General features: G+C 45.2%; 2 protein-coding genes across 2 annotated transcripts; one reads left to right on the plus strand and one right to left on the minus strand.

Annotated features, from left to right (window-relative positions):
- The first annotated feature begins 11448 nt into the window (after positions 1-11448).
- LOC125947693 (uncharacterized) lies at positions 11449-13156 on the plus strand. Its single transcript, XM_049672926.1, has 2 exons — positions 11449-11533; positions 12441-13156. The coding sequence occupies exons 1-2, from the start codon at positions 11449-11451 to the stop codon at positions 13139-13141; spliced, it is 786 nt and encodes a 261-aa protein (XP_049528883.1). The 3' UTR covers positions 13142-13156.
- Positions 13157-13340: 184 nt separating this feature from the next.
- LOC119462301 (putative nuclease HARBI1) lies at positions 13341-15988 on the minus strand. The gene is made up of 4 exons (XM_037723644.2): positions 15659-15988; positions 15461-15603; positions 14410-14578; positions 13341-14033 (listed from the first exon to the last, which is right to left on the minus strand). Exons 1-4 carry the CDS (start codon positions 15875-15877, stop codon positions 13341-13343), a joined length of 1224 nt encoding a protein of 407 aa, XP_037579572.1. The 5' UTR covers positions 15878-15988.
- Between the last annotated feature and the right edge of the window lie 2852 nt (positions 15989-18840).

Raw genomic sequence — 18840 nt, forward strand, 5'->3', positions numbered from 1 at the left:
GTTGGCTGACCGGCTTCGCTAATTATATATGCAGCGTCAGGACTGGCTGGAACTTCTTCCGTACAGTTCTATCGAACGTTTTTTTGCGAATACGGACCCAGTTATACCCGGTATGTCAGCTGATCTAGACATCACTTTTCGCTCCTTTGGAAAGGGGAAGCCTCCCTTCAAGGACTACCATTGTGCCTGCTCTGCAGACGACATTAAGCTATCTAACCGCCTCGTGTTTTAAGCGATCAGGTAACATAAATATTAGTGCCGAATCCGCAAAGCTTTTCTTTCGTTCAAACTGTTCCTCATTGGCTGCCCACTTTCTCTATGTTCTCATTCACTATAAACATTGGCTGACGTCAATTTGTAAGTAGCGCTTGCCTACACCTGTGCCAACGTGGGATCCGATTGGGAGTAAGCCGACGGGCGAAACTTATAACCGTTTACCCCAACAGTAGTAACGTAAATATCGAAATAGCTGAACTCACAATTCCGGGGCAACCTCTGCCATCTCTGCCGCCATCCGGTATGAGCCTGGAAGTGAGGTTAAGGGCGAGGCCGAAGCTGGTCACGACGAAGCGAGGCAGAAGCCGGGCGATGGCCACCATGACAACTCGGGGAGATGATGAACGATACTTCTCAGCACGAAAATCCTGATCCGTGGCTTAGTGTAGGAACGGCGCGAGAACAGAAAGGCGGTCGAGGTACCCAGGAGTCAGCAGTGACGTTCTAACGAACAGAAGCGCCTGTCGTTCGAATTATAGTACGTTGCTGACCGATACTTCGGTATTTCGACCTAAGCTCGTTCTCCGGTGAGTGATAAAACGATGAGAAGACGCAAGTCACAATGATCAGTGATGCCCCCGTCAGTTGCGAATTACACCATTGTGCATCTAATGCAACAAAACGGAGTATTCAAGGTGCCTGCACGCATGACGGTTCGCTCGAAGTACCTGAGTTAAAAACTGGGCAAGATTTTCCTTGCTTGTACAAAAGCGTGCGTTACGTACGTCGCGACGGAGGCCGGCTCTCTATGGGGCCATTCAGGCGCGCCGTCAAGAGGCGTTTCAGCGCTCGTGGTGTGCGCCCTGTTCTTACAACTCGTGGCGATGCAGCGATTGGCATGCGACAGCGCGCACGCTCACAACGTCGGAGGGGGCGGGGACTTATCGGCGAGAGCTTTTATTCGTGACGCACTGATCCACCACAGGTCGTCCTCGTGCTTCCCGACGCCGTCCGGTGGCAAAACGCATCCGTATGAGCGCCTAGAGTCGAGGGCACCCGTGCTACCTTTCTGCGGTCATGGCCACCGCTGTGTGTTGGCTGAGCCGGTGGTGCCTTTGGCCCAGATAGCAGCTTACAACCACAACAGCCGATTTTGAGGGCACAATATTAGTTCCCTTGATGATTTGTAACGCTCAGAAAAAAAAAGCTACAATGGAACTGATATTGCCTAAGCTTTTGTCAGTTCTAGCGATCACGTGACCTATCCTCTCGTGACAGATCCAATAATACCTTTATGTTCGCGGACATTTTAACGTATGTGCTGCGACGATTGGAATGCATGATGTCCGGGTAAGCCCTTGACATTTAATGCTTGCATAATTTCAATCGGCGCATAGGCAATGAGCTTTTCTGCCAGAATATCGGGCTACCTTTCGAAGTTTCAGCGCAAGAAGGGCAGGGATAAAAGAGAACCACGCACAGTCCAATGTTCTCAAACTTGTTTTAAGAAGACTCAACACAAATTAGCCCGGCTTTCAGTTCTTATATTCTGTGACCACATGGAACTCTTATACGCTCTTATGCTTTATATCATGGCGACAGCCCGCGACCCTATTGTTTGGCACATGCTAAGATGGCGCACAGAATTTGTAGAATGGTATTACGTCCTTTCTTTTCGATTAGATTGTATCAACTCCTGAAAACAGCGGCCGATATACATATTTACAGGTACGATGTGAAAGTACGCAAACCTGGTAGTTTTTCTGGCCGCTGGGCTATCGCTTTCGAGCCATCTATAGCCAGCTGCAACTCTCAGACGCAGATGCCAGTTAGACGAGCAGACGGCGAAAAGAGCAGGGGCTGAATTCACAAAGTTTCTAGGTCGTAAAGTGTTCTTTTGTCATTGGTAATTCGGCTTCAATAACTATCTGTCTGGCATCAGGATTGCCTAAAAGTTTATCTTACGAACAATTCAAGCACAAGAAGCTTTTGTAAACACGGGATCAGCCCTCCGGACAGGCGAAGTTTCCTACTGAAATTACTGGAAATAATATGGCGCTGCGGTCGTTCAGCTACCACCATACAATGATGGGTATGGCAGATGCATTTGTCTAATTTTAGCGCCTCTGGCTTAGAGCGTGCTTGTTGGTCTGCTATTGCGCTATATCTTTCTAAACTTCCAAACAATCATATTTTTAAATGCGTGAACGCAAAAATGTTTGACATGATGGATCATATTCATGTCATCAACCAGGTAATAGAGAAATGTGCAGGGTGTACAATCAAGCTCTCTATATGGCTTTCATAGATTACAAAAAAATTTGATTGGGTAGAGATACCAGCAGTCATAGAGACATTACGCAACCAAGGAGTACAGGATGCATACGTGAATATATTGGCCATTATGTACAAGGATTGCACAGAGACCTTGGTTCTCCACAAGAAAAGTAGAAAGTTACGTATCAAGAAAGGGGTCAGGCAAGGACACACAATCTCTCCAATGCTATGCACTGCATGCTTAGAAGAAGTATTCAAGCTCTTAGAGTGAGAAGGCTTAGGAGTGAGGATCAACGGCGAATATCTCAGCAACCTTCGGTTTGCAGATGACATTGTCCTAATCAGCAACAATGGGGACGAATTACAGCAAATGAATGAGGACCTTAACTGAGAAAGTGTAAGAGTGGGGTTGAAGATTATTATGCAGAAGGCAAAGATAATGTTCAACAGCTTGGCAAGGGAACAATAATTCAAGATCGCCAGTCAGCCTCTAGAGCCAGTAAAGGAGTACGCTTATCTAGGTCAATTACTCACAGGGGACCTTGATCACGAGAAAGAAAGTTACGGAAGAATAAAATTGGGCTGCAGTGCATACGGCAGGCATTACCAAATCCTGACTGGGAGATTACCTCTGTCGCTGAAAGAAAAGTGTACAATCATTGCATTATACCGGTGCTAACATAAGGGGCAGAAACTTGGAGGTTAACAAAGAAGCTCGAGAACAAGTGAAGGATCACACGAAGAGCGATGGAGCGAAAAATGTTAGGTCTAACGTTAAGAGAGAGGACGAGAGAGGTGTGGATCAGAGAACAAACGGGGATAGCCGATATTCTAGTTGAGATTAAGCGGGAAAAGTGGAGCTGGGCAGGCCATGTAATGCATAGGATGGACAACCGGTGAACCATTATAGTTACAGAATGGATACCAAGAGAAGGGAAGCGCAGTCGAGGACGGCAGAAAACTAGGTGGAGTGATAAAGTTAAGAAATTCGCAGGCGCAAGTTGGAATCAGGTAGCGCAAGAGAGGGGAAATTGGAGATCGCAAGGAGAGGCCTTCGTCCTGCAGTAGACATAAATATAGGCTGATGATGATGATTACCATATTGCGCATTTTCGCACTTACAACTCAATAGTTTGTTGACAGTGATCAATTCGCTAACTCGCAAGGCTTTTCGAAGCCAAAAAGGCAAAGTTGTGGTAGTTGCAAGGTCCATTCACATGGTTGCGAAGGTGAATCTGAAATGCAATCCCAAACCAATGAGCAGCGACATCAATTATGGCCGTGCATGCGCGCAGGGGCGTAGGCGCGGACGGCGAGATGCGATTCAGAGGAGACGCGTAATCAACGTGCAATCAACGCGATCCCGAGCCTTCCTCAGTATGTTGACCCGATATAGTTCCCGCACCTACAAACGTATGCTTTCACGCACTGTAACTATTACATCGAAATTTTATAAATAGCCATCCGATCTTTTTGAAATATATACGGAATGAACTGTATACGATGTCCATACGGGTGGGTTACGTGTAATTATACTTCATGCAACATATTTTGTATGTGTTTAGTGTTACGAAAATGGGTCGTAGCAAGGTGGTGGCACCATTGAGGGTGCCATTTTTTTTTCGCCCAGCTTTTCCTCTAGAGTTAGTATACTAACACGATGTGGCAGTGCAATTGAAGCGTGACTACATCTCGCGGGGCAATACACCAGTTGGAAAAAAATATGCATCACCAACGCAAACATGTGAAAAAGTACAGACAGTGTCGTTAGAACAGCAGAATGTGAATTTAATGGCTGTTTGGTTCCATCTACGAATAATTGAGTAAAAAACCGTGCAGGCTTTCCGAAGTTTGCTCATAGCGACGCGTGCTTAAATAGGCCGAAATTGTATTACCGTACTTAACTCTGTAATGTCGTCAAAACTCTCGTATACAAAGCCATAAAAAGCAACGGTAATATATATATATATATATATATATATATATATATATATATATAAATCTTTACAAGATTTCATCTGTAACTTTATATTTTAACGGCCTTTTCACTAAATAATTTGTTTTAGCTATGTCTGCAGTACAAGAGAAAAACTAGAGGTGGCACACGTGTATGAAGATGAAAATGTAGTTTTTGTGAGTTATTTCAGTATATTGTAGATTTTATCTTGACACCAAAATAACAGATGCGTGAAGGTGATGAGGACACATGCCTGTGGTACTTAGTTTAAGATCTGGTGAAGCCATCGCGCTCAATTCATGCCATACTCTCAAGGCTCTCCATGCAATTCCTGCCGTTATATAACGAGGGCTATAATTACAGATGGGTCAGATGCGATGGACTGTGACGCGATGTTAAGGCGAATATTCTCACTTACTTACGCTTTATTTGTTCTGTTGTGTGCTCTGTGTAGGCAGTAAATGTGATGTGGTGTAAGCTAGCGCAGTAGGTGACCTCGCCCAACAACTCTCGAACGGCAAACGTTGATTTTTTTCCCCCGAAGAAGTTGGCCCCGCGCGAAATGTAGATAGCGCTGCCATGCCTCGACAAGCATGACTGAACAACTAGACCAAATGATAATAGACGAAAATGAAAAAAAAATAGCCTCGGAAGCGATCATAGACGTTTAGCATTAAAGTTTGGGCGAGATACCAACGCAGAACATGAACAAATAGTCTCAGAGTTTTAAAAAATGAATGAAGAGCCAATAACAAAGATCGCAAGCAACACACAGAAAAAAATTGAGGCTTTTCCTACAGCAGTCTGGGAATGTAAGGAACTGGGGGACGTTATGCAGCATGAAATAAGGCAGACACGGCAAAACAATTGTTCGATTGGAAAGAGGAAACCACTTAAGTGGTGGGACAAGGAAATAAAACAAGCTATAGAAGAGCGTAAACAGGCATCTAGGGCTCATCGAGAAGCCAAAAAGTTGGGATTACAAGAATAAGAGGTGCTCCTTTGGTGGAATACATACCGAGAAAAGAAGAGGGTGGCGTGTGAGCTCGTGCAAGAGAAAATTAAATGCGCAAGTGAACGTTGGGTGCATAACATTCAAAAAAGAGACAAAGTCACCCGAAAAAGATTCTGGAACCATATAAAAGCACTTGGAGCTCCAACTAAAACTCGCAAACGGCTATAAGGGATGGAGACGGTGGCATCTACGAAGGAGATGGTGCGCTGCGGTACATCACAGACGTTATTTGGGATAACTTTGGCACGAGAAAAAGCGTAGTTCAGACAACCAATCCAGCAACAGCAGAGAGGCCTGAGAGATCAAAATTTAGCATAGAAAGCTTTTATTGGAAAAAAAGCTGCATGAAATTCCCCTAAAAACACGGCAGCAGGGCCCGATGAAATCCCAATACAGCTAATCAAAAACCTCGGTCCAAAAAGCAAGGCACCGTTGACTAATGCCATAGAGCAAATGATTAGAACAAAGAAAATTCCCGTTGCATGGCGTGAAAGCAAGATGAACCTCATATTCAAAGGCAAAGGAGATAAGGATAAGAGGAGCTCATGCAGGCCAGTTACAGTAACGTCGGTGATATATAGAATTGCAATACAATACATAAAATTAGAACTGTCGAAGTGGGTGGAGAAAAACGATGTATTGTGGGAACTACAGAATGGCTTCAGGCCAGGCAGACCCTCAGAGGATTATATGTTTGTACTAACTCAGTGCATAGAGATTTCAGTAGCTCAGAAAATACCTTTATTGATAGCATTTATAGATATTAAGGGAGCTTATGACAACGTAGACAGGGAATTGTTATTGGATATTCTTCAGCACGAAGGCTTAGATGACGATTTCGTGGAGCTGCTGAGGGAGATATATAGAGACAACCAAGTACAAGTGTTATAGGAAGGTCGGAAAGATAATGAAATGGTGGGAATTCACCAAGGATTGAAGCAAGGATGCCCTCTGTCACCATTGTTGTTCACGCTTTACGTTAATGGTATAGAAAGATGACTGGAAAACAGCGAATCAGGTTTTGATTTATCCTACATGAGTAATGGACAAATGGTGCAACAGAACGTCCCTGGACTGATGTACGCAGATGACATTGTGCTACTAGCGGATAATAAAAAAAGATTTACAGATACTTGCGAATATCTGTGGGAATGCAGCGACAAATCTAGGCCTTAAGTTTAGCACAGAGAAATCAGGAATTATGATCTTTAATGAAGAGACGAGTAACTTTGTGGTGTCAATTCAACGCCAAGTAATACCAATAGTGAAGCAATATAAGTACCTCGGCGTACAAGCAACCACCAGGATAATCTGAAAATAAAGGGGAAGCGGAATGCACCAATAATGAAACACAGAGCATTGTGGGGCCACAATAAGTATGACGTAGTGCGTGGAATCTGGAAAGGAGTAATGGTGCCAGCGCTAACATTCGCAAATGTTATTCTATGCTTAAAATCGGATATCTTGTCGGGTTTGGAAGTTAGCCAAAGATCAGTAGGCCGGTTGGCTTTGGGAGCTCACGGTAATACCACAAATGAGGCAGTGCAGGGTGACATGGGTTGGGTATCTTTTGAAGTCAGAGAAGCACAGAGCAAAATTAGTTTTGAAGAAAGGCTCAGGAACATGGATGAAAATAAATGGGCGGCTAAAGTGCACAAGTATCTCTACATGAAAAGCGTGGACACAGAATAGAGGAAGAGGTCAAGGAAGTTGGCAACCAAGTACAGCATAATCGAAACTGTAAAAAGACAACCAGGAGTCATCAGAAATAAAGTGAGAGAAATAGAGACCGTGAATTGGATGCAAAGAATAGAAACAAAAAGTACAATGGAGATTTACACGAATGAGAAGAAAGAAATTAGAAGGGAAAATCTGTAAGATAACACAAAGGGCAGTGCCTTGCTATTTGATGCTCGAGCCGGGTGCCTAAGGACCAAAACATACCGGAGCAAATATTCGGAACTAGATGAGGCATGTGTATGCTGCAGTAAAGATCCAGAGACCACTCAGCACATCCTCGTGGAATGCGACGGGAAATACCCAGCGAGAACCGTAGGTAAGGTGCAGCTCCCAGAAGCGCTTGGGTTTAAAGTGGAAGGAAACATCAACAGATCAACCGTAGAAATAAACAAGAGACGATTAGAGTACTGGTGGGTAAAATGCAGGGAAAAGATGGATACGACCTGATCTCTTAAAGTCATAGGCAGCGCTACAAGGTAAATTTTTGAAAAAGAAAAAGAATAATGAGAGGTATACAAAAACACTGGATAAAGAACATGTATAGTATACCTGATTAAATTAAGCAGGCTAGGTGACTATTTGTCACCCCCCGTTTCAAAGGGGATGCCAATAAATCATCATCATCAAGCCGCCATTGCAGGATGTATGGGCTTCGATGGGAGTTTCGCTACCATGTGTACATATATCTTGGTAGATCTGTGTACTACCCGTTTCTTCTTCTTCTTCTTCTTTCTGGGGTCTTTCTCGTGCTAGCTGAACCGCTGTACTCGCAGATTCGGAACACACTCACTATAATCGCCTAATGTCTCTGCAGTTTGCTAGCTTAGCGGCCTTTACGCTAGATTTAGCGAATTTTTGTGCTGCCAAGCGGCAAAACTTCCGCCCTTGCTGGTGATGGGTTTTTTCGCGGTTTTTATGTAACTTTGGCTTTTTTTTGGTGGTACAAGAACTTAAATGCTTCTGACAATGATTTGTGCTTCACGTGTCGCAAACGTGCCGCTTATTCATGCCGTTTTGGAAGTTTGAGGGAATTATTATCTTCATCCACAAATGGTGTGCTTCGCATTGATTTCTACACGTACCCTTGCCACCTCCGAAATATAGCTGTAGCGGTACCGGCAGTTATTAGCAGTTTCACTCTTCGCCATTTTCATCTACGCGCTGCAGGGGACTTCGCCTCGGGAAATGGCTCCACTGAAATACCTCCACAAGTTCAGCAAATAATGGTTACAGCAGCCAGCACTTCGAGACTGGTTGGTGGAAGTTCTGGGCTGTTCTAGAAGTCCCATTGCAAAGCAGAGTTTTCTGCGAAGCAAGGGGATTTATTCGAGCACGCTGCTACGAAGTAACATATATTACGACTGCTGAAATATTTTCCTCCGGTAAGCAGACAGTACCGCAATTGCCGCAATATAAGTCTCAGATGCCGCGCGCTGCTGAAGGAAGCCGCGCCACGTTTGTGTGCGCGAACTCTGCAATTGTGACTTGGGAACACCTGAGGGCAGAAGGATAAATGCTGCTTCAGTTACGGCTGCCCCAGCGCGCTGTTTGCAAGATCGGCTCGATAGAGGTACGGTAATAGAGGTCTGCGGGGTCAGTTACCGACCCAGCCGCGCCAGCGAACAAATATGGAAAAAGTACACACGACCACACCAAGATGAAACAGAATACATCTTTCTGTAATTTTAATCACTACCTGTTAGCTCAACCTGTTTTCCGGCCAGTGATTGTAAGCATCTCTCTCTCTCTCTCTTTTTTAGTTTAGTTTCGCAATACATTTACACCACTTCACACCCGCACAATAAAGCTCTCATTAATATTGATAATTTATATATTTCATTCCAGTATAGCAATAACGACACAGACTTTTCAGTCCAGTGTAATATATTTCAACTATATGTTTCACGTATGCGCAATAAAACATTTTGAACGTGATTCCGATTGCGGTCTGCATTTAGCGGGTGCTTTAGTGGATTTCGGGTAAAAAAAAAAGGCGAACGTCTTCAACAAAAATCGCTGTCCTAAGTGACTGCAACGGTTTCTTTCACTCCAGTCACTGCTTGCGAAAAAAAATATTTAGTCGCACGCGCCATGTACAGCACCAAATAGCTCATCGGCTTATAATAGCCATCTGTACGTTGGCTGCGGATGTGCCAGTGACCAGCTGCGCTTTCTGTGGAATTATGCTATGAAACAACAAACAGTAGGGATAAATATCCTCCCTCTCAGAAATAGCCGCCTTCAAGCACATAATTATTTCAATCAAGCGAAGCTTTCTAAGCCTTCCTTCCTTTAGGTTGACGTTTGCTCGGTGTGTTGGCCGCTTTGTAAAGTGGTCTGTTCTAGGAAAATAACCCGCAGTCCCGTGGTCACATGGTGAGGTCACGTGGAGTAGTTACTGCGTAACACACCACTTTCCTCCCGGATGCATGACAGGCTTTTCCTTGCTTCGTGCTTTGGGTGGTGGTTTATATAAAATGGCGCTCACCGGAATACGGCATTCCAGCTCGTTTAAAAGAAATTTACGCTGTATTTGACACTCATTATCGACGGGTTTTACCGTAGCGATTTCGCTCCAGTCGCTGTATGTGAAACAGCATGTACAAGCGACTTGGCGAAAGGAGCGGGATCAAGTACTCGCTTGTAGTAGGCGAAACTGGTCCATCCGGATCATGTTATCTTCATACACTCTCAAACTTCCTAACAGACAGAGACTAACCGCTCTTTAGGCTTGCCTATGACCGAGGCTGGTCAATCCATTCTTACGGGGTTTCTCTCATGCTTGAAAAAACAGATTTAAGTATCACGTATTGAGCAACAGAAAGCTGTATCGAAGGTTTTTCACGTAAGTTCTACAATTTTCTTATTGACACTTTTCATGTAACTATAATTTTCGGAAGCTCAATAATTATTAAGACTACTTTACAATTAGGCGGAATGTAAAAAAAAAACAATTTAAGTGTCTCCAAGCGACGGCAAACAACATTACCTTGGTTCTGTCTAGCTACGTGGCATTTGCAAATTTTTAACTTTGGCTCAAGTTACGTGGGATATCCTGTATAGTATACAGGACAGCATCTCGTTATATGAAAGTTTCAGAATTGCTTCCCGTCATAGGCCCATGTGCATTCCCCGTGTACTTCTCCTGGCTCGAGTTGCGAAACATTCCGCTCAGTGCTTTCCCAATGCCGCAAGCGTGCATGAGCCTGATTTATTCGCAGAGATCAGCACGACGTGGCACGTAATGGGGTCACGGGCACCGCGGAATTATGCGGCACAATAACAGAAGCCGCATTCACCCTTCTTTGTTTGCATTGTCAGGGGGTCGACGGATGCATTACATTAGTAAGCCTAACGTAACTGACAGCACTAGTCGGGACTCTCGGTATTATTCGCTGGTGTATTATGTGCTAATCTTTATATTATCACGCGTACAGTGGTTAAGCGATTCAAATGCCATATACTCGGAGCGCATGGCTGCCGGCGCTTTTTTGCGCCACTGGTGGGGATGCGCAGGACACCGAGCTTATGCACTGTGGTATACGATCAAACAAAGTGGGAGCCGTTGTGACGTATATTGTGGCTACGTTTGCTAACCATCGCTCACGGTGGCGTGAAAAACGCCGGCCGCCATGCGGTACTTATTATCCGTTTCAATCACTGAGCACAGTACCCACTAAAAGTATACAAACCACAGGCCCAACGAAAAATCTGAATTTACATGAAGTCCGGGCGCTCAAATTGAAATTCAGAGCAGTATTTAAAAATTCGTAATGCCGAGTTTGGCCTGCAGTGTATAATTTCAAGTTACATTCTTAGGTGGTACATGAAATAGGCTTCGCCACATTGGTAGAATCGTGCCCAGGTAAGTGCCTTTTTTATTTGTGATGATGTCCGTTTTTCACTGGATTGTCCCTCTTACTGGTCAGCCGCTTGGCGTACGAAGTGCCTACTGTATCTGCCTTCGAATTTTCTTGAATGTTGCAGATTCTGTAGCGATAGAGCCTTATCTAATCAGATTGCGCGCGCGGCGCGAATGGATCCTGGAATCTAATGGCGTATTCGGTTGGCCGCTCTGGTCCTCTGGCTCAGAGTCTGCAGATGCGAGCGAGCCCGCAATCTGAGCGGGAGACGCAGCGTACCAACCGAATGCATGAGCGATCTCGGAGCAGCGCGCCGGTGGCGCCACTGCGCAGGCAGCGCGGGAAGCCGCCGTGTAAACATTCTTGTGCGACAGTGACAAATGGCGTCGTCCAGTTCAGATGTGCTTGACCGCAGCGACGGCTCTCTCAGCCCAGCGCAGTCACTCTTCCTCACCATGTATGACGGTAAGTTGAGCGGAAGCTTTCGAAAGAAGTTTTTTGTTCGTCAAGTGTTTGGAACTGTGCTGCAGCCCCTTCGCGCGTGTTGTACAAGGAGCGCGCCGCTAGTGAAACTTTGTACCGGCACCTTGCTTTTTAGGCGCCTGTATATCTCGCTAACGTGAATTCCAGTTTATAATATTAGGGTACACTAACAGCTTTAGCTCGGAAGCTTCATGTACTAGCAGTAGGCGTAACACCCGCTGTGTGTGTTATCTGCTGCTCCTGTAAGGCGCGTGCGCTGGTTTTCAGCACTGCTTACATTTCATTCGAAGTCGTCTGCTAGTGTGTTTCGCCGACTAAGCCTTCTTCAGTAATGGATGCCATGAGTGACACTGGCGTTTTCGCATGTATCGCCACTGCTACACCACCAGCACGGAAAGAAAACTGCGACAGTTGGAATTGAACTTCGTCTGCGTAATTGAGCAGCTTATAATTCATTTTCCGCTGAGTGTATGCGCTTCGTAGAACGCGTCCTGTGTAGGAACACGCGTTTACATCAGATGCTCGTGACTCCTAATAATTATTATTACCGTGTCATTCAACTATCTTTTATCACAGGTAACGCACCAAGCCCAGTCTTGCTTGGGGAAGCCACCACTGCTGCCAGCGATAACAGCCCGTCTTCCGGTAGGTGTAATGACGTTGCAACGCTTTTTCTTTCTCATTGTTGTAGGCTGAATTCAAACAGCCAGGCCTTGTGACCCTAATGTCACAAGGTTTTGCTTACTGTTCTCCTGCAGTGACAATTATTAAAATGCTTGCATGTCCATTTACTCCCCTCACTTGCTTTGCTAGTACATAAAAATATTCGAGCATTTGCAAAAATATTACTAATGTTATAACCCGGCTTTTCTTTTTCTCCTGTAAACAGGACCATGGGGAGAAGGCGAGACAAGGCTGTTATTAAACCTTTATGCACACTACTCAACCAAAGTAGGCCCCATGAAAAAATTCCGCTGCAAGCGTGCTATGTACGAGTATATTTCTAAGGAAATTCTTCAGATCCTGAATATTTACAGGACTCCGACACAGTGCGAGTCACGATTCAAGACAATTGCAAAGCGAAAGAAAGATGAAGACACTAATAACAAAACATCAGGCCATTCCCGCTGCCAGGTGTCGTATGAAGAAGAATTTGCGGCAATAAGGGCAGCAGATGACAGCATACAGCCCGAAGTTCTTCGTGGTGTGCACTCCGTGACATACAAGACATCTCAATCTGCTCAAGGTGCCAAGGATCCCGCCAACATTCTTACAGGTGCTGCCAACATTCCTATAGGAGCTGACTGTGCTGACCTGTCAGGCAACTCTGAATTTCTCGAGGCCCCTTCAAGCGTAGTTACCGACTCTGCACCAAAAAGAAAGGGAACACACAAGGCAGGCCGTCCTAATGCAGGTCGAATGATGCACATGAAGTATTTCTTTGAGCACATGCAAAAAATAAATGAAGAGCGAGAAGCAAAAAGGGAAGAGAGAGAGAAAAGACGAGAGGAAAGGCACCAAGAGCTGCTCAAACTCCACAGGGAGCACATCGCTGCATTGAAAGACCTTGCAGCAAAAGAAGACATGTGAAGCGTGGCATATACAAGTTCATGCCTCTGTATGTCATGTGCAATAAAATTTGTCTTTGCTATGACATCAATTTGTGTGAAACTTGCACACTTCAGAAAAGAGAAAAAATGTTTCAGGATTAGTAAACCGAGTAAAGCACTAACATTCTTTCTGGTTCAAGATAAATGACCAACAATTCCTTTATTTTCTCCCTCGTTACCTACAGCTGCCCCACCAAAGCATTTCTTTTCAATTCACCCAGACGGCGAAGCACACTTTCACGGTCAGGCTGTGGCTGCCTGTTAGCAGCCAACTCTGCGCGGTCCTGTCTGATGCGCAGCAGTGTATCCTGGCTTCTTTCTTCCCTCTCTTCGTCGGTCAACAGATCCTCCACATCTATGTCGCCATTGTCGAGGCGTATGTTGTGAAGCACGCAGCATCCTACAATGAACTGTGTTATTTTGTCAACTGTGGTGAATTCGATGTAGCGAAGCTGACAAAACCTCTGCTTTAATAAGGCGAATGCATTTTCAATGACTACCCTTGTAGATGCATGGCAAGTATTGTACTTGCTCTTTGCTTGCGTCATGTTGCCATAATTCTTAAACGGCGTAAGAAGGTGTTCCCTAATTGGGTAGGCGGCATCTCCAAGGATGTGATACCTGTTCACCTGGCAAAGTGTGGGCAAATCTTGCTGAACAGTTGATAGTTTCAGCACACGACCATCATGAACCTTGCTTGGTGGGCCAGTAAAGACGTCTTGGAACCTGCCTTTGGAGTTGCAGATGCCCTGCATTGTTAATGACACCTGGTCATGCCTGTTTATATAGGTAGACCTTGTCTTGTTCACTGGGCAGCGCATGGGAATATAGGTGCCATCGATACACCCTATTACATTCGGAAACCCTGCAAGCTGCAAAAAGAAAAGGTCATTGCGAAGTCAGAATAAACCATAAAGAACATACATAATAAAGGCTAGAAAAATATTTTACAACAGCACATTAGTTCCCGCTGTCAATCTAATGGTAATGCACTAATTAGAAGTGAGAATTAGTGCTTATCATTGAAGCCATGTCATTTTGCCATTATATCTCGTGCATTGGTCATTTTGCACAAGTTGGTGTACAGTCCCTTTTATTATTATTGCTGTTTACAACTTGTCAACAAAAAAAGGAGTTCTGTATTATTTCGAAAGGCGTGCTTCTTCATGCATATTTGATTGTTTTCCCTTAACATACTTCATGTTGAAATGCAGATAAAAAATATAAGAAGGCAAAATAACAGCTCACATTCTCGAATTCCCTGGCTAATGCCTCTTTGTCCATTCCAAAGTATATGACGTCTGGGGCAATGGCACAAAGAAAGCCGAGCACCCTATCAATCACAGCAAACTGCGTAGACTCTGCCATGTTGAAAAGCACAGCAACCTCCCTCATTGAGGCCTTGTTGACAGCATACCTAGAAAATATTTTCATATGAGTTGTTATGCTTGACCATTACATGGAAAGATTGTCATGCTTAATTTACATGAAAGTACGGAGAGCAGCTACTTGCAGAAAGAAGTGCCCTGCATCTAATATAGTTCTACATGTGGTAACAAACAGGAGCTACTCCATGTGTGTGCAAACTCCACAGCTGACTTATTTGGCCTCTATTGAGACCACAGCGGGCGCCTATATATGAAGTTAGGAAATTCGCAGGCGCAAGTTGGAATCAGCTAGCGCAAGACAGGGGTAATTGGAGATCGCAGGGAGAGGCCTTGGTCCTGCAGTGGACATAAATATAGGCTGATGATGATATATAGTGCAGGTAAACCAAGATTTGGTCCCATTATTGAACAACTAAAATAAGACAATTTAAAACTGCAAGCACAAATCGCATGATCTTTACATGCCTCTGTGTTCGAGTGTGCATTACATGGGTCTGGAACCAGCCCATTGCTACTCGATTTGTGCTGTGTTGTCGTTTGGGGTATGACGAGTATTTCTGTATGCCATTACGTGCATCAAAGAACATAAAACAGCACGTGTTTGCATTGATATCAATAAGGTAAAGCAGCGTCTGCTCAAACTGATTAAAACAGCAAATTAGAATAAGGATCGCCATATGCTTAATAGGCACCAGGCTCGACATGCTTGTTAGCCGCCTTGTTGAACATCTACTGGAAAGCGAAGAGCTTCTTCTGTCTTTTTTTATATTAACTACTTTTTTCACGATGAATGGAGACAGTGATGATCCTACTCCAAACAAAAAGTTCAGAGAAGCTTGCTGATTATATTGCTGCTTGTACTACACTGGATCTTCAACTCAACATACAAATCAGAAATGCGGTTCATTCACCAGAGAAATGAGAGAATGTGCTCCTCTGCCGATTTGACGGGCACACCGCCATGGTTCCTGTCAGACGGAAAACATTCCGACGCTTCGAACTGTTTGACCAGCTGGTTACAGGCTGATCGCGGGAGGCGGAAGTTGCTGCGAAACTGTAGAAGAACATTAGGTGAGTTCACTTGGCCTTGCGGCCGAACTTAATGTTACCTGTTTGTCGGAATAATCGCTGACTACCTTCTGAACATAGCCTTTGACCTTCGGCACTTCAAGATGCTCGGCGAACAACTCGGCGAACTTGTTTGCATAAATGTGGCGGTCGTCGTCGTCGTCGTCGGAGCTGCTAGCTTCAAGGCCCTCGGTTGCGAGGTGCTCTAAAAGCATCACTGATGATTCTTGCGCCTTTCGTAGCCGCCTTCGTTTCGACATGGTGCAATTATGCTTTCCTGGATATAAATTGACGGGAGCGACACACGAAAACACCACGAACACAACGCAACAAACCCGCACGACGCTCCGAAACTCCCGACGGCGAAAATGTGCGCCGGCGCTGTCACCTGTCGGCAACCGCGTCAAACCGCGGCGGTTAGTATCACGTGACACTGCTCTCGGCCAGAACGCGCCAACGTTCTCTCTAGCAAGTCAGAGCGGTTGGGAGCGCTCTGAGTCAGAGGCTGGCGCTCTGAAAGAACCATCCGAACGTAGTCCGAGCGCTCGACTTCTACCACCCGAACGCGTGGCCACTTTTCAGAGCCCTCTAGAGCGCTCGAAAACGACCATCCGAATACACCATAAGAGTGCACGAGAAATTATTCAGGGAGGTATTGTGATTCGAGTGTAAAAAAAAAAAAAGAAACTGTCAGCCCTTCCACAGGGGTGGAGATGGAAGACCAGCGAAGCTGTACTATGGTGGGGATTATGTATTTCCAATTATGACTATTAAGATGTGATGATGTAATTGGTTATTTGAACTATTAAAGATTGATATATATATATATATATATATATATATATATATATATATATATATAAGATCTGGCGGTTTTCATTTATTTAGTGATCATAGGGGCCATGGCGTTATGCTCGCTACGGTACACCGACATATAGGGTGTGCGGCAAAGGTTGGCACGTTCTTCATGAACACGTCACCAACGCCGCGCGCGTTCGGTGCAAACGCGGGCAAAACGCCGCCGCCGTCGACAACAGTTCTGCGCGTTGCTGGTGCTGCTACATGTCCAAGTTTATACAAGTCCTCAGAATTTTGAGAATGACAGCCCATAAACAATTGTCATGAAACAAAACACCGGCAGCGCAGGCCTTTTATGTTAAATCTTCTCGGACTGATGTATTAAAAGCGCGAAACAAAATATGCTCGAGCCAATGATAGTTTTTTTCTACACGCGGACACGACCATCGGAGACTGAGCCCTTAACAGCTTCGCTGTCAAAAAGGAAGCACTTGAGCTATGATATGACATTTCGAAGACCGTACTGGCCGCTATCGCCATGCTTTGAGTACTACTTGTTGTTCTGGGCACAACAAGTTCACCCAATAAAGCGCTAAATTCTGGACTGGAAGTTTCACAGCGTTTGTGTCCTCACCATCGCTATAATGGGGAATATTACCGGTAGCTCATGGCATTTAGCCTATGCTATGTATCATTGCTCTATACGCATTCTAGACTTGTTAATGTCCACTGTTTGTGTACTTCGGTTGCTACAACTTTTTTTTTTGCAAGTGCAAGTGCTTTATTTCTTCACATGAACATGATTACATAAATATCTGGACCGATAGCCAGGGAAGGCTAGTTTCCGGTCCAGGGTCAAAATATAACAGACAGGTCAGGTGCAGAATTTAAGAGCAGAATTCCGGAACATGTCTTGATTTACAACACACAAGAAACATTAAGAAATATTCCTGATTAGTTGATGCATGTAAGTTAGAGATTCTGACTGTTAACAGTCACATTTCTGACTGAAATGTGACTGTTACGTCACATTTTGCATTCCTTGCACCTATCTTATCTCGTTTTTTCTTCCTCACTTTTACCTTTGCTTATATATGTATATCTCACACACCTGAATGCTGCAAGCTCACGAAAGAAGAAATGCATTTTTGTACGGGGAGGAGAGAGCTAGTCAAGACGAGCCTGTTTTTTAGATGCCAAAATCTTATGGTCGGGGCTATGTCACTCCCTCCCTCCCTCCATCACTCCGCCGTGCAGCATCCACACCCCTACTGCGCATCTTCCTCCCCCTCCTCTCCTTTCCTCTCCTTGTCTCATTCCTTTCCTGTCGGCATTCCTCCTCTCCGGATTGCGCAACGAATGGCAACACCTGCGGCTCCACGTGCGACAGCTTAGGTTAGAGAAGCGACGGTAGGCGCCCCAGAGGCACCGGCAACAGTCACCAACGCCGCGCGCGTTCGGTGCGAACGCGGGCAAAACGCCGATGGCGTCGACAACAGTTCTGCGCATTGCTGGTGCTGCTGCATGTCCAAGTTTATACAGCTGATAAAACTACCTTGAGCCGACCCCATGGATGCTTCGCATACTACTCAGGGTTCCCCTACGGCAAGATGGTGTAATTTTTTTCTGTGTTCAGACGCGTGCAATAATTCCACCGTTCTGTTTGGTCATCCTTCATGGGCTAACGGAAAAAAAAGATTAGCTGATGCTACGTCTGTTTCATTTGGATGTCCCCCCCCCCCCCCCCCTCGCAACCTTTCTTTACACGAAAAAGTGAACGCAAAACTGCTATGCCGGCGAATTCAGCAAATCGACCGGTAAACTAGTGCCCGTACTGCTATCGAGACGATGGGCCCGTGAACACAACACACTTGCCAATGACTTGCGAAGCTGCTGCAGGTATGAGACGCCGTCATGCCGCCCAACCCAAAGTCCTCACGCAACACGAAAATGGCCTGCAGACATGGCTGAACGGGGATTGATATCGCAAGCTCGGCTGTCTTACAACTGCGAGGCCCGTTTTGACTCCCTGCTGTGAGTCATTGCTGTGAGAATCATAGCCGTGAGTCATCTATTCTGTTAGTATATCGCGGACCGATATTCTTACACCTCCCCTCACCGGCCTTAAACCCACCACGTGAATAAAGTTTCGCAGAAGCGTGACATCTTATCATTAACCATTTGATTCCTGTACATTTACATATGTTAATCAGCACCTTTAAAGTCAAGCTTCTTTGTGTAGCGTTCTATGCTTTCGCTCGCGTCGGTCGGTCGCTGGACGAGTTCTAGCAGTGTAGATTCACAGTCACTTAAAAGATTACTCCATCTCCCGCTAAAGCGAACTATGTGTGGATGCGAAGCAGCGGGGAGATGGTTAGCTTCAGCGGGAGATGGTTTCGCGGCAGCGGCCCGAGCGCTCATCGCG

Source organism: Dermacentor silvarum, chromosome 8 (genome assembly GCF_013339745.2).
Source record: "Dermacentor silvarum isolate Dsil-2018 chromosome 8, BIME_Dsil_1.4, whole genome shotgun sequence".
Classification (NCBI taxonomy): domain Eukaryota; kingdom Metazoa; phylum Arthropoda; class Arachnida; order Ixodida; family Ixodidae; genus Dermacentor; species Dermacentor silvarum.

Excerpts from the sequence above, each read along its gene's own strand:
- LOC125947693 (XM_049672926.1), top strand. The coding sequence starts at position 11,449 with ATGGCGTCGTCCAGTTCAGATGTGCTTGACCGCAGCGACGGCTCTCTC. Across the intron at positions 11,534-12,440 it reads CTTCCTCACCATGTATGACG|GACCATGGGGAGAAGGCGAG; the intron begins GTAAGTTGAGCG and ends TCCTGTAAACAG.
- LOC119462301 (XM_037723644.2), bottom strand. The coding sequence starts at position 15,877 with ATGTCGAAACGAAGGCGGCTACGAAAGGCGCAAGAATCATCAGTGATG. Across the intron at positions 14,579-15,460 it reads CACATTCTCTCATTTCTCTG|GTATGCTGTCAACAAGGCCT; the intron begins GTGAATGAACCG and ends AATATTTTCTAG. Across the intron at positions 14,034-14,409 it reads TAGCCAGGGAATTCGAGAAT|CTTGCAGGGTTTCCGAATGT; the intron begins GTGAGCTGTTAT and ends TTCTTTTTGCAG.